The sequence below is a fragment of the Centruroides vittatus genome, unplaced genomic scaffold (genome assembly GCF_030686945.1).
Source record: "Centruroides vittatus isolate TY-2023 unplaced genomic scaffold, ASM3068694v2 contig_882, whole genome shotgun sequence".
NCBI lineage: Eukaryota > Metazoa > Arthropoda > Arachnida > Scorpiones > Buthidae > Centruroides > Centruroides vittatus.
In genome coordinates this window covers 697,296-713,408 of record NW_027122574.1, presented here as the reverse complement: position 1 = coordinate 713,408, position 16,113 = coordinate 697,296, and the positions used below count along the sequence as shown (strand labels likewise).

General features: G+C 39.7%; 1 protein-coding gene across 1 annotated transcript; it reads right to left on the bottom strand.

Moving 5' to 3' along the window:
• Nucleotides 1–4,607: 4,607 nt before the first annotated feature.
• LOC136983422 (docking protein 2-like) lies at nucleotides 4,608–9,264 on the bottom strand. Its single transcript, XM_067280158.1, has 7 exons — nucleotides 9,101–9,264; nucleotides 7,662–8,034; nucleotides 7,508–7,581; nucleotides 7,227–7,441; nucleotides 7,000–7,163; nucleotides 4,849–5,172; nucleotides 4,608–4,781 (listed from the first exon to the last, which is right to left on the bottom strand). The coding sequence occupies exons 1-7, from the start codon at nucleotides 9,179–9,181 to the stop codon at nucleotides 4,747–4,749; spliced, it is 1,266 nt and encodes a 421-aa protein (XP_067136259.1). The 5' UTR covers nucleotides 9,182–9,264; the 3' UTR covers nucleotides 4,608–4,746.
• Nucleotides 9,265–16,113: the final 6,849 nt, after the last annotated feature.

Genomic DNA, 16,113 nt, shown 5'->3' with positions numbered 1-16,113 from the left:
CGGAAGCGGAGATGACGGTGTAAACATCCCCCGGGTTTGCTTTCCAATTCCAGTTTTTTAAAAAAATCCTTAAAATTTCGACGGTTAACGTAAGTTTTTATTTATTTATTTTGTTTTTTTAAAATTATAATTCATACAAAAAAAGAATATATTTAGTTTATTGGTTTTTAAAAACTTTTGCCAATAGATGGCGCTACATGTAAATTCAGTAAATCCAATATAGACAAAAAATTAATTAATATATAGAAATCCAATAAATATTTTAGTGTTTTACGTACGACGTTATCTAAGTTAGTAGTTTGTTGACGAAACTGCCGAGTTTCGTGGCTAGTGGTCGAAAGGCCTAGGAGTGTATAGCGAACAAACATACATACCTTCTCATTTCTAGATATAGATTAGTTACTCAATTTTGTTCTAGTGTGTCGTGATTGTTCGTTCTAGTCAATTGCAAATTCGTTTGCTAGTTATCGTAAAGAAGGCGGATTTAACTGGCAGTATTCGGATTTGCTCTTTAATCGAGCTCAGATAATAAATCCTCAACCATTATATTAACAGGGGCAACTGAAATACGGGGCAAAATAAAAACAAATCTGGACTGTTTTTAAAGGATAATATTTTATCGAAAAATTGAAGAAACTGTTAAATATTATATATCATTTTTTTAAAAGAAATTTTATTTACAATAATATACAATTATTAAACACGATCATATGGCCCATGCGATATAAGTTTATTTTGATACATTCTCCCTCCGTTTCGTTGGCTTTCGTGTCAAAATTAAAGTGAAAGTCTGATTCCTCGGATCAGTTGTATGGTATTTTTTGCTCGCCAACCTTTCTTGTATACCATTTGTCACAAATATCCAAAGAAATCCACGATTAACCGTCATCGTGGCAGATTTGACGGATTATGTTCTCGGGTACAAAAGGAATGTTTTTCGCTTTGAGGAAATCCACGGTTAAATTTGCTTAGATAGACAATGCATTGTCAGGCCGAAAGATAAAATCGTCATTTTGATGATTTTTGTTAAGTAAAGGAATTAGAATTTTCGGTTAATGTTACCTATGGTTCCAAAATGGCGGCTCGTCTCTGATTCCAGCAAATAGAAGAAAGGAAACAGTGGGGTCGCACGTTCTAACCTAACCTAACCTATTCTAATAATTTTGTTGGTAATAATTATGGTAATTTATTAGAATAGGTTAGGTTAGGTTAGAACGTGCGACCCCACTGTTTCCTTTCTTCTATTTGCTGGAATCAGAGACGAGCCGCCATTTTGGAACCATAAGTAACATTAACCGAATTTTCTTTAAATATTCGTTTCGGTACATGTCAGCATCAATTGCAAGGGATCTCTTCTTTAAAAAATGGCTTCAAAACACCTGCTGGTGAAATTACAATGTACAGCATGAATTTTGCTTCAAATTCCGACCTTACTTCGACAGGCCTTGATTTTCATTGCTCGCATAATAAATTTCATTTCCTGGCATTTTCACCTAATCAACAAATGTAGACAATAGTGAAATTATTGGTAGTGATGTTCGCGGAATTGTCTAAAGCTTCCGACTCGATACATCCTACGATTTTGCTGTCAAAGCCATCGTGTGATTTTGTTTTACAATGGTTCTGAAATAAAAATCGAGAATAACCATTTAAATGCTTTTTCAGTAACCAGAGGTGTTCGCGAGATCTATATCGGGTCCAATATTATACGATATATATGTCAATGATGTAATAACTTCTTTACAGAATTGTTTTGTTGTAACATTTTTCGACGATGTCATTGTGAACCACTATTCTGACGTTAGTAATTTGGTGGCCGAATTAAATACTGCATTGAATTGTTTACTTTGTCATTTGAATTATCTTAAATTAACTATTAAAAGTCTTCGCTATTCAGTCAAAACTTTTCACGAAACACCCCGACATTATGTAGAATAGAGGCAACGGAATTCACAAATTAAAGAAAACGACTATCGCGGTTTCAATAATATCATTTCGCTTCCTTTAGAGGAAATGTTAAAAAGCACATAATGGCTTAATTCTGTAGTAACCTATTACCAATGAGCAATTCTTTAACATCGTCACAATGCCGGGCTGCAATTTTTGATCATATTTTTAATTTATTTAAAGTATATGCTTTCCATCTCAAATTAGTAGTGGCTTGCTCCTGTACATCATACTTTTCCGTTAGATGACCGGCACGACTCCATTGCTATCTAACTCTTTTCAGAGGAAGCATTTTTGAGTTGAAATAACGTGACTTTCAGCTTACATCGGGCATTTATGTACAGTTAACCGGAGCCTATTTCCCATAAGCTTTCCATGTGTCTCTTGAATTTCATTTATCTAACATTGTTTCTCGAGATTAAGGAAAGACAGACAGACAGTGGACGGCAGTGGAAATTTATAGGTCTACGATCTCATTTATTGCAGGAAAAACTATAAATGAAAGAAGATTCTAGTACCCTGTTGGGCCACCTCTTGCGTGAATACATGATGTGATATAGACATGGATGCACAGAGGTGCCGTATGGTGTCCTGCAGTATCTCAGTCTACAGTTGCTGTAAGCAGTTCTCTAGCTTGACCAAACTCTTAGGCTGTCCAACTTCATCCCAGGTGACATGTTCGAACGATGACAAATCAGGGCAGGCCAGAAAACTGTGGCAATGTGGCGGAGTTAGTTCTCTAACACCCTTGCTGTGTGAGGTCGAGCATTGTCCTGTTGGAAAATCGCTCATGGTATCCCTGCTATGAAAGGCAACACATGTGGCTACAGGATGTCACTAACAAACTGGTAACTCTTGGATCACTATTAGAGGTTACCGGCTGTCGTATGTGATGGCATCCAAGACCATCACACCAGCTGTGGAGTGGTGTCCGGATGGTGCCATCATTACAAGCCTCATCATGCACACAGTTGACTCTCGCTGTTCTTTTACAAAATTAACAAATAAATTGAGATCATCCCTTAATCTCAACACCTATTTGTGTTTATATTAACTGGATTAACATGATTTTAAAAGCCATAAATTTGGAGAACTTAACACTGATGTTTAAAGTGAAAATAAAAGTCTATTATTACTATGAGCCAATATACGTTGTTTTATTTCTATATACTACGTTCTCAAATCATATTTTTCTTAGGGGGTCGAAAAAAGCTCTTTTCCCCGTATGAGTAACTGTTGTGAATTGTTTTATCAGCTAATTTCTGTAAATAGCAGTGGTTAATGTTACCTATAGTTCCAAGATGGCGGCTCGTCTGATTCTAGCAAGGAAACAGTGGGGACGCACGTTCTAACCTAACCTAACCTATTCTAATAATTTCGTTGGTAATAATTATGGTAATTTATTAGAATAGGTTAGGTTAGATTAGAACGTGCGTCCCCACTGTTTCCCTTCTATTTGCTGGAATCAGAGACGACCCGCCATCTTGGAACCATAGGTAACATTAACCAACAAGGTTAATGAAAACTAGACTTACTCAATAAAAAAAATCGATGGTGAAAAATTATTTAATATCGATTCTCTATTCATCCATATCCTAAGATGCTACCATTGCCGAGGAAAAAGTTTTCATTTTTCGCCACCAGATTGCGCCACGTTCAATTACTTGCAAAACACTATATTTGTTTTTTTTTCAACAAAACACGACAGTTATTTCAACTCAAAAAACGTTTTCCCCGAAAGGCGTTCTGGCACAACTCTATTGTTAAAGAAAAGATAGGACGAACAGGGGCAAAACACTACTAATTTGAGGTTAAGAGCATATATTTTTTTAAATAAACATTATATAAGCATACATACAGTGTGATCGTAATTAAAGTACCACCATTCAACGCTGCGTAGAGAGATATTTAGCAGTCCATACGCCAAGGAAACGGCTTCTTCGTTGATTGCAGCGCTAAAAGTGCCATTGTGGTGATTCTTTGTACTAATTTTTGTTAGAAGTTGCATAATAGCAATTTAAAATGAATATTTAAAATTTTTGTTTATCGGAAAATTAAGCAATCATTTAATAATTTTTCTATAATTTTATAAAAGATCTATTTTTATATATAATTAAAGTTGAATATTAAAAATGCTTATAACGTAGGTTAATGATTAACGTCACTAACAGATGGCGACTCGACCGTCGTAATCGTCGAATTTCCTTATCGATCGTTTACGATCGATCCAATCTTCTCGTCTTGACCAATCGCTTGATCCGTAACAATCGACCGATACGTGACGTAAATTCCAGGTGTTTAGGGTTTTAAAACCTGTAAGATCTCCCCAACGGGCAGAGTGTAAGTTGGAACCGCGCATTATACGAGGAATCTATTGTCTAATATTTTCGGAAAATGTTCAGAGTCGTAACACTTGGTATTCCGCTTCTGTTCTTTCGTTACGGACGAAACGGAACGATGGAGGTTAAACTCCGACGTTACTTTTCTCACTGCATCGTCACCAGAAGGTTTAAAATAAATACACAGTAGAATAAATAGAGAAGCGTCATCCGCCAGCCACAGACGAAACGATTTCGGAGAACTTCGCCCTTTACGGCTCCGACGGATTCAAAATAATGGAGGGGAAAGAGGAGTTTCGATAGAGGAAAGAGAAGCGCTCGTACACAAATAAACATTTTACTAAACAATAAATAAATCAGCATATGTACATCAGTTACTAATTCGGTTACGAACATCTAAAGAGACGTCGGATCGTCCTGTAGGATTTCGTCCTTTGTGCGTTTGACGATCGTCCGGGCGTCAGTGAGGATCGGTGGGAAGCACTTCGATGTAACCTGCCGGATACGATCTTTAGTACTTTCGCTCGACCGAAAATTTCGGTCGAGCGAAAGAACCACTCACCTTCGTCTTCCGGTTCCGTTTTGGTCACCGTCTTTTCCGGTTCCGAGTCGGAAGAGTCCCCCTCTCCCAAATTCCTAACCGACAGGCAATCGGGGGTGGTGGGCAGCGACCTTCCGATTCTGGTGCTGCCTTCCTGAGCCGACAGAGGATGTAGCATGCGACCTTTGATGACGTCGCACGACGACTTCCGCTTGGATAAGACTGGAGAATGTTCGATGACCGGAACGATATAGTTGAGGTCTTCTCGGGAAGACCGGTCGGGAGGACAGGTCTTCTGCCAGGCATCGGGTAAGGACACCGACGGGATGCACGGATCGGAATCGCCTGAAAGAAGAACCACAAACGACTTCTGTTATTTATTATACCACAAACGAAGGATTTATTTAGTCCTACGGAGTGGCCATCCGGCAGAAAATTCGCCTACTTTGTTTGTCTGCATCAGAATAAATAACGGCGAAGTTATTTAAGAAAGTGACGAGATAAAACACGGGATTAAGAAGGATCGAATAGGTAAATATAGAAAGGAAAAAAACAAGACTGGAAGAGAAACAAACCAACCGCAAATGTAATTAAATAACGTCGAGGTTTTCGTGGAAAATGGATAAACGAATTGCTTTTTCCACATTTATTATTAGTTTAAGTCCGCCGTCTCTCCGGCATCTCGCCTTTCTCGTCGTCTTGGTTACTTATGGCGGCCAACGCACTCTCCTTCCTTCCTCCGTCCGTGGACTCGTCCGCATCTCCCGCGATTCAATTACAGATAAAAAAAAAAGAAAAAGAACTGTTTTTGAAAATTTCCGTAAAACGTGGAGAAGAAATCGCTTAATACCTTCTTCCGGTGGCAAAAGGACGTTGTTGTTTATGAGTAGGATACGGTCTGAATAGACATTGGCGGAACCGTTTTTTAGATTTATGTCGAGGGAATTTAAAAGGAACGTTGCGATCGAGATGTCGTATACCATTCGACCTCTTATACGAAACAAATAGCAGAGTTTATGAATAATTTTCTTCACTTCTGTACTCGTAGATTCCTGGAAAAATTCTATTTAATAATTTCAGCGGTTATGTAACTCGCTTTTAATCGCATTCACACGGCCACTTGCTAAATAGCGCCGCGAGTACCTCTACCCTCTGTTAAAGAGGATTCTTGACTGTAGCGCAACTAGAAATTTTAATCCCTTAAGCAAAGAACGGTAAAGTACCCTCCGGCGCTTAAGGCCCAGTCCCTACAGTTATTCGTATTTTTGTTCTATTGTTATATGTATAATATGGTGTTAAAATGTCATTTCTCACCGTTGCAAAATGATGCCGGTAAGTGTAATGAAAATAGTGGTGTACACTTATTTAAAATGAATCGTACCTTGTCAGAACAAACACAAATTAATATTTTGGGGGTGAGGAGGGGAGCTCGACGTATCACCCTCCAAGAATTCCTAGGGTTTTCGATCTGTCCTGATTCGATCCCCGAGTAATTGTTTTCGGATACTTCTCGGAAATCGAAACTTTCTGTTAAAGTCGAAACAATTTACCACCGGAAAGACCTTTTCCGCCGGGGTTTTGACTAATTCGATTAACCGGAAGTGATGAGATTTGGGATCGGAGTTGGAAGGGAAGGTTTTCCGGGAAAGAAAGCGATTACGCGACGTAGATCGAATGGAAGTGGAAAATGGAATGAGTGAATCTCCATTACGGGTGTGGAAGAAAGGAGGCAATGTCGAGGGTCGAGATAAAAACAGCATCGATTTTTTTACTCGTTCCTGCCAGCGCTCCGCGCTTCGACGTCCGTAGTATCTAACGTGGAATTTCGGGTTTGTTTGCGTTGCAATTCGAGTGGATTGGACGAATGATCGGAGGGAATTTCGTTATCCGTCCACCACGTTGTGTAACGAAGTTTGGGGATTAAGTAGAATACAATAAACAGTATTTGTTAATTAAAATTTGATTGCGTCGGACGAAAAAGCAGGAGTTGGCCGAGATGTGCAAGGTGACTTGGCACGGTCCCGCTACGTTTATTTTTAAATCGAAAACCATAAACGGGCCAACCGGCTTCGTCCGCACCCAACGTCGTCTGTAGTTTACGTTTCCTCCTCCAATTCCGCCATCTGAAAGTCGTTTCTTACTTTTTTTTTATAAATTAAACGGCAATCTTACCCGATTTCAACGGAGTGACGGTCTCCAGTTCCTGTTTGGAGTGACGTCTTCCGCACGTGGCTTTTCTGGACGACCATAACTCCACCATTTTCTTTAAGACCTCAATTATTTCGCGGCCCTTCTGCGTCTTAAATTGAAAGACTCCCTCGCCGGTAGAACACCTCCTAAGGAGAGAAAGAATCGGTTATCGACCCACCATCCGGATTTGATACACGGAGATGACTTACCTGCCCACCTCCAGGGTGACCAGAGTGGATCTAGACCATCCTCCCGCCAGGCTCTGGTGCCGAAACTGTCTGAGGTAAGCCACGGGCCACAACAGGAAGCATTCGGTCTCGCCCAGCCTGGCCAGTCCCACCCCGTGCCTACAGACTATCATCAGGACTTCGCCTCCGATGCCTGATTTTCGGCTATCTTCGGTGTGTTTGACCGTCACCCGAAACTAAAGAAGGAATTACATCTTAGTCCGGAAGTCGATGGGAGAGGAAGGAAAAATAAGTAGACTTACGGGATCACCCAGTCTGCAGGTGGACACCTTCCGACGACTCCGGGTGGCGTCGGATCGCCAGGCGTTACACGCACCTAAAATAGAAGAAAACAAAGGAATCGGCACTCGTTGGTATTAATTAATATGGTGGAGACGAGTGAGGGAAAGAACTTACGATCGGGGAAAGAGGTCTCGGCAAAATGGTCTCCGTCGGGAGTGACGTCGCGTCGAGGAATCAGACGTTTGGAGACGCCCTTTCCGTACTCTTTGCGGGCGATGAGGCTGAGGGCCAGCAACCAGGATCTGGTGGCCAACTCGTCCTCGGCCGCCAACAGAAGAGGAGACTTGCCCCGGCACACCAGCACCAGGGCGTAGGGAAATCTAGTGGACTCGGCGCTGTATCCTACGTGCAGACAACCACCCAAGTCCAGGGTCATCTCGGGACGTCGGGAGCCGAAGGAGACAGGTTCCTTCCCATTGTACATCTCCAGGCGAGGATCGGACAGCCGAGTCTCGTCTCGCAGAACGAAATACCGTTTATGCCAGGCCTGAAGGAAGAGACGAGACTGTAAATGAGGGTCGAAAACAAGACCCGTCCGCGTTTTTATACTTTTCGACCGAAGGAACCGGAACCGGAACCGGTATAAGGAAAACGGAAAGGCCCTTTGCCTTCTTTCGGCAGATTTACGTAGATTTGAGGGGGCGGAAGAGTTTTAAGAAGAAATCGAAAAAAGCTACCGGAGTGGATAAACATTGCTCGGAGAGCGAAGGAATGAGAAATGCGTAGGAAGGTCGAGGCACCGAGGCGAAGTTTAATTATGTCCGAGAGCGGGAGAAGGAGAAGATTCGTCTCCGAGATTTAATATTTGTTCGGCCCGGGAGACGGGTCGTCGGCCTCTCTCTTTCCTCACCCTCGTCGGTTTGTTTTCCTAAGCAAATAACCGCCGCTCTTTCTTCTCTCTACGCCTTTTCCATTTCCTCCCCGTCTTCTTTCTCTCCCTTTCGCCCGGGCACGCTTCTACGCGTCGGTTAGGAGGCGATTTGCCTATCTCCGAATTATCTCAACGAAAGGTGAACGTCTTAATTAACCTTTCGACTGGGTTTTAAAAGTTTCCTGCGGGTTTTTAAATCCGGGTGGCTTTCCATCGAGATTCCCTCTCCCCTCCACCTGCGCCCAATCTTTCTACCTCGGGAGGCTTTACCGAGAGCGTAACGCTACTTTCTGTCGATGGGAGAAGAGAAGACGTGGTGTTTCCCTCCGGAAAGAAGAAAGTTAATCCTCCTGGAATGTAGTTTCTCCCATTTAATCCGCGGAGTCGCGACCTTGGGCGCTTCGCCATCCCCCAATGTCACTTTGACGATGTCGCTCCCTCTGCGAATTTTCACTCTACCCGCGGGACTTCCTCGCGCCCTGTCCTAATAACTCGTCCCCTCTTTCCGCCAGGGATTCGCGCGAATCTCCGCGGTTAACTTATTATTTATTCAAAGGAACTGACCTCCGGACAAAAATCGGAATCGTTCGGGAACGAAACGTTGCCGTGGTCGGGAAATTTTTCGCGTGGCGCTAAATATAGAAGCATTACACCTGACTCGAGAAGAGGTGAAGAGGCTCACCTTCAGCTTGTCCCAGCATTTTCTGGGCGGGCGCTTTATGTAGAGGTGGCCCCGTTTGACCACCGCCGAGTCGCCTTCCATCCGGCTATTTACCCGGAGCCGCCACGCCCGCTCGATCTCCTCGGATTCTCACCTCCCTTTCCGTCGGTCTCTTTAATACCCGCCGCGGGTGGGGCGACGGGCGAATGCAGCGCCCTCCGCGGCGCCATTGGTGGAGATTCGGCGCGAGAAACGAACCGAGTGGAGAACGACCAGAACGGCCCGGAAAGGTTTCCGTTTCGATTTTAATCCTTTCTTGTTTATGGAGGAAAATGGCGACCGAACGAGCGGGGAATCGAAGAATAAAGTTCCTCCTCCTCCCCAAATGATTATTCCGCGTGTAATCTTCGTTTTCAAAACACATGAGTTATTAAGCTTGAAAAAGGGTAAACAAAATCGTGCCACACATAAACACACACACGTTAACATCCGTACAGAAAAAAAAACTCTAAATGTTTTTGCATTTCTCGACGTTTCAAGGTCCCCTAAGTCCAAAAATGTACAAATCTTGGAGGTTATTTTTCGATCGATGGCCATACTTTCTCGCTTTTATATATAACAGAGCCAGGAAAGTAAAAATAGGAGTCCACGACTTCGTTTTCGATAAACGAAGGTATTACAGTGACAATGTCCGTGCTCTTTGACGCGACCAGCGCGCCTAACGAAATTTAGACCCGGGATCAAAAATAAAAACAGTATTACGTAAAATAGGCGCGAAAAACGAACAAAAAAATCGCCATCGATTGCTTTGTTCTGGGATCGTGTCTCCCGTGGCCCGCAGGTACGAGGATAGCCTCTTTTGTGGCGGCAAGTGCAAAGTTCATCTATCCTCATCCGTCAGGCACTATACAAGAATCGCCTGTTCTGAACTTAACAGGTGCAGGGATGGTTTCACTCCTTCCGGCTCCGCTGCAATTCTATCGCGATGTCCTAGTTTAAAGTATGATGATAGTGTTTCCATTACTACGATAAACGTGAAGGATAATTAAAAAGGGAAGGAAGAGAAAGGTAAAAGAAATTTTATCGCTTGTTTGTTCGGTCACGACTACATCTTTTTTTCTTTACTTTTTTCTTTGAGAAGAGAGCTAAAAAGTATTTACTATGCTCTATCCTCTGTCGAAATAAACAATAAATAAAACAAGGCGGTTAGAATTAGAACAATAGATTCGCATCAAATAAAATAGCAATATAAAATTAGTAGTAAATAGTAAAACTGAATCTAAAATTTCGGGCACAGTTCTTCATACGCGTATTCCGCACGTGAATATTTTATGTAACTTACTTCGGTAGATATTGTATGGAAGAACACTTTCCCGGAATTTCATTAGGTTTTGCCAAACTATTACAAGTATTCTTTATATGCAAGTTTTTCATCTATAGTTACGCAATGATATTCTTTTTATTCGTTGGTTGTGTATCTAGATTTTTTATTTTTAAGTAATATATAGTTGGTTTCAGCTGTATTAAGTTTCAAATTGTTATTACAATTTAAAAATAATCTCCACTGAAGTAAAGTTCAAGTACAGTACATCTAATTGGTGTAATCACTCTATCATCAGATTAACTCCTGTGTTTAATGATAAAAAATGTCCTTTATGTATATACTAAATAGTAAATTAACAAAAGAAGGAAGCGAGTTGCCTTAATTCTTAGCTCCTCGAATAACAAAATAAACAATAGTCCATTTGAATTGGCTGGCAAATAATAATCCGAGGAACGGAGAAAAAATTAAATAACATTTTTTTTAAACGCATTTATTAAAAGAGGCGTTACTTTTTACGAGGTTACTAGTCAGGTGTTTCGACGATTTGCATAGGAAGACGGCGGAGAGGATAGGCGACGATCGGGAAGTGAGAGACAACGCTTAATCCGATAATGGCGAGAAACGGTAAGTCCGGTCTTTTATGCGTTGATAGATATAGACGGATAGGAGAGAGGGTCGTCGATAATAAAATAAACCATGGAGTATTTGGTGTTATCCTTACTCCATTTGTACACGCTTTTTGTATTGTTACGATAAACGCGTAGAAATTGATTTGTAGAATAAGCCGGGATAAGAAATTTAAGAATCGTCGGACGGCGGAACGTTATTCTATGGGCAAAAAGGGCAATCTTTAAGGATGGGAGCGCAGCGGAGGCATTTTACAGCTCCCTCCGAAAAATAATAATACTCTCGAATATAAATCCGTAAGGTAATCCCTTTTCGCGTCAAATAATGTGATGATGCGAATAATTTGGTATAAATATGAATAAAATAGCGTATAGGTTAATGTTACTTATGGTTCCAAAATGGCGGCTCGTCTCTGATTCGAGGAAACAGAAAAAAAAAGAAAAAAACAGTGGGGACGCACGTTCTAACCTAACCTAACCTATTCTAATAATTTTGTTGGTAATAATTATGGTAATTAGAATAGGTTATGTTGGCCGCCATGTTGGCACCATAGGTAACATTAACTAGTGTGAATAGTAATTTATATTGATTGGCTCATCGATTTAACTTTTTAGCTATTTTATTCTTTAGTGTAAAATAATTTAAATTTGTTGTACATGGATACGTTTTTATGTTTTTTAAATAAGTCTCTCATATCTAAAGTCTACTGAACTTCTTCATTTTGTAACAAATAATCCGTATTTAAAATAGTTTTATAAAAATATAAATGCAGAAAAACATACTGACGTTTCAATTAAGGCTATCAAACGATAAACCCGAGTTTGTCTTATAACCCAGTCTGTTTTTAATCAGGAGACAATACGTTCTTCAAAACTTTGTTTTGAAATTCCTTGTTTTTAAACATTTAAGAACGTAAAGAGGAATAAAATTTAAAAAAATAATAATAGTGTACGGCCGTGTACCGTGCAATGCAAAAACCAAGGGGACTCGTCTATATCTACCTAATTTAATTGACGACACGTGTTCCTTCAATCTCGTGTTTAACTTTCTCCTAGTGTCTTAAAATTAAATCATTATGAATCTTTTTATATTTAACATCAATTTTATCATACAAGTATTTCTCATCTGATTTTTATTTCGACTTATTTTTTTTTTACATTCTCTGTAAGAACAGTTTTTGAACTGCGATTTGAAAAAAATGGCACAGTACTTATAAAAGCCCACTGTCGTCCGTTGTCTGTCCTTCCTTAATCTTGAGAACGGGATTAGATAGATGAAAGTCGAGACCAGATATGGAAAGCATGGGGACAAAAGGCCCGGATTACGTTATTTCAATTCAGAAAGTTCCCCCTAACAAAGTTAGTTAGACGATCGACACGACTCAGTACAGGAAACGTACAGGAACAGTCCCACCCTTTCTACCGCATGTTCGAGACTTGTGGTCATACTCTGCATCTTTGAGCGCGTTTCTGATATCAATGTAGTGTTGTCGGCAAAGTCTTGGTCTGTGAGTTGCATCTGTTCTCTCCATAGAATTCCTGCACAAGGGATAGCCATTGCTTGCCTCATAAATCTGACCAAGAGGAACAATAATGGTGTGTGTGTGTGTGTGTGTGTGTGCGCAACTTTCCCTAACTCCAGTTTAATTTAGAGGATGGATACACTGATTTCTTCAATAAATTATTTTAAATGCGTGTTGAGGGAACGCTTCACTGTCGTTTCATCTTGTAATAACGGCGAAACAAGTGGAAATTATTTTACTAAATACGGGCTCGTAACTAGTAAACGTCTTCGACATTTTAACTGGATGATGTCGTGACCTTAGGGTCGGCACTTCTTTGATGCCACTACTGTGTCCCTTCGAGTCGCGATGGGTGTTTAATTTCGTTCGAATTCGTTACGTGAGCCGTGGGATTCGGGATGGAGGATTGTGTTGGAAGCGAGACACCTAGACACTAGGTTAACAAAACAAATACCCGTTTATTTTTCGACGTATGTCGACATTACACTTGGAAATTCGAGTATCCCGACTAATCGAAATTGCTAAAATGTAAGGATGTGGGAGGCTTTTAAGTCCCGATTTAATGCTATGGAATCGGAGTAAAAAATAGAACCATTAAATATAGAATCAATGAGATAACTAACCTTAATTGTTTCTTCTAATTTACTCAAAATAATCAAAAAAAGGGCGAAAAATTCCGCGGAAGTGTCTGTGTGTGTTCGTATTGGCATCTATATCTATTTCGTTTAATATCTCAGGAAGAGGTGAAGATTAAGAAACGAAATTTGGCACGGTAGCTTGTGTATAAGGGGAATTAATGCTGTTAAATTTTGGTGATGACAGGTCGAGGGAGATAGAGGGTAGTCACATGTCAGATTTAATGACGATTTTACTTGTTAGCATTTACAGATCTTTAGAAACTCATCACTACGATCGAAATTAAGTCCTTTATATATTTTTAATTATTATAAAATAGCAAAGTTTTTATAACAAAATCTCATAATAGATGGCGCCACATCTAATTTTATTTATCTCTATATATAATCGAGATGAGTTAATAATAATAATAATAATAATAAAACTGCGTCAAACAGCTGGTTAGCTCGGGCATTCCTCTTTGGGGAGACGGAAGGATTCATGATCGCCATACAGGATCAGGTCATAAATACTAAAAACTACAGAAAACACATACTCAAAGATGCAACACTCACAAATGATTGACACATGCAGAAAATGTCACATCATGCCAGAAACTATACAACACATCACCTCTGGTTGCAAGCTCTTTGGCACAGACAGATTATCTACACAGACATAATCAAGTAGCAAATATAATACACCAAGAACTTGCAAAGAAACACAAATTAGTAGACATCCACGAACTATACTACAAATACATTCCACAGACAGTATTGGAAAACAACACGCACAAAATGTACTACGACAGAGCCATAATCACAGATAAAACAATTTACCACAACAGACCAGACATCACACTCATTGACAAACACAATAAAATCGCATTCATTATAGACATATCCATTCCAAACACTCACAATATACAAAACGCATGCACTGAAAAAATTAGCAAGTACACAGAACTCGCCCAGGAAATAAGGCATCTGTGGAAGATGGATAGGGTACTTATTGTACCTGTCGTTCTCTCCTCTACAGGTGTCATACCACACACACTACACAAAAGCCTGGGCACATTACAATTGAATAGAAACACATTACACTACAGAAGGCCACTATATTGAATACATGTCATATTGTGAGAAAATTCCTGAATACAGACACACACACTGATACACTTCTTTAATTTCTGTTTTGGTTACTATGCCTTGACTTTGGTCCGGCATAGTACATAGCCACCGGTGTTAACCGAGTATATCTCACTTAACCCAACATAAAAATAATAATAATCAGCGCAGAGCCCAAACGGTAAGGGGTTGAAAGTTGAAATTTGGTACAGTTAGGGTACGTCACGAGAACGCACACTAAGAAGGGATTTTTCGAAATTCCTCCCCACTGGGGAGAGGGACAGAATAAGGTCTTAACACTTCCATCAACTTCCACTTCCAACTTCCACTTCCAACACTTCCATTGTTGATGGAAGTGTTAAGTAACAATGGAAGTGTTAAGAGAAAGAGACGTGCAAGACGCAGATGCAGTATTTTTCGTTTTTGCGGGAAATCGAACATATTTTTAGACCTATCTAAAAATTCTGTAATTAGTCTGGAGACAGGGAGGACCCAATTCTTGCATTCTGTAAAAACGGGTAAGGTTGACTATAACGTAATAATCTTAATATTCGCTAAAACGGTTAGGAGTTGAAAGTTGAAAATTTGGTACACAGTTAGGATACCAGATTTATGTACCAAAGTGAAGTAACAATGAAGTGTTAAGTAACAATGGAGAACAAGAGAAAGCGACGTGCAAGATTTATGGGCTCTGGAAAAACAAAAGAAAAAAGAGAAAGAGTAATATGTTAGAACACATTCGATTTTCAAATTTAAACAGATTAGTTCGGTTTTTCTTTAGAACATTCGATGAAAATCGAACGATAAAATCGGAACACGTCGTGAAAATCGAACAATATTAGAACATTCGATTTTCAAATTCGACCTTTCTTTAGAAATACAGTACTTAGTTTGTTGATGAAATTACTCTTTTTCTTTTGTGACTATAACGTAATAATCTCAATCTTCGCTATTGTTACTTTTGCCCGACCAACGCCGGGCCTACCTGCTAGTTATTAATAATTAAAAAGTGTTTAAAATAAAATCTCATAACAGCCGGGAAAGCTACGCAACTCGTTGGCAGATTTATTTAATCTTCCTGTTAAATTGGAATTTTTCCTAGTAATTCTAGACGTAATGTAATGGTACAGATGTATAAAAAGACAGATCTAGTTACCCTCTCATCGTTGTTTATATCAGCAATGAGTATTAGAGTAGCCTCTGATGAAAAAGTAGTGTCCTTTCTTACTGGTTATAATTGGATATCTACCTCAATATGGTTTTAAACAAAATACTAGATGCAATTATTGATTGTCACGCATTTAATTTAAAAAAAAATATATTGACCTATGTTGTCCATCCGTTGGCACGTCTTTCTTTAATCTCGAGAATGGGGTTAGATAAAAGACAAAACGAAATATAGAAACTTTACGGGCAGGAAGCCCTTACTAGAACATCCGATTATTTCAATTCAAATCTTCCCCTGAAAGCAGTTAATAAATGATCGGCACGACTCTGTTGTTAACGGAAAAGTATGATGTACAGGGGCAAGCTGCTACTTATTTGAGATGGAGAGCATATTTTTTTAAATTAAAAAATTAAAAACGTGTGTTTAAAAACTGTAGCCCTGCATTGTAAACGGAAAAATAATTTTGTGTTCTTTTAATCTAATTTTTCTTTTGGTTTCACCTATGTTATAAGTGCTTGTGATCGAATACACGGCATTATTTGTGTCATATATTTTTATTTTTTTCCCTCGGATTGATTTTTTAATAATTCTTCTATGTAGTTTGTCGTAAGTGGGAGCTAGTTTAATATAAATTTTTGTTTAATTCTTCAT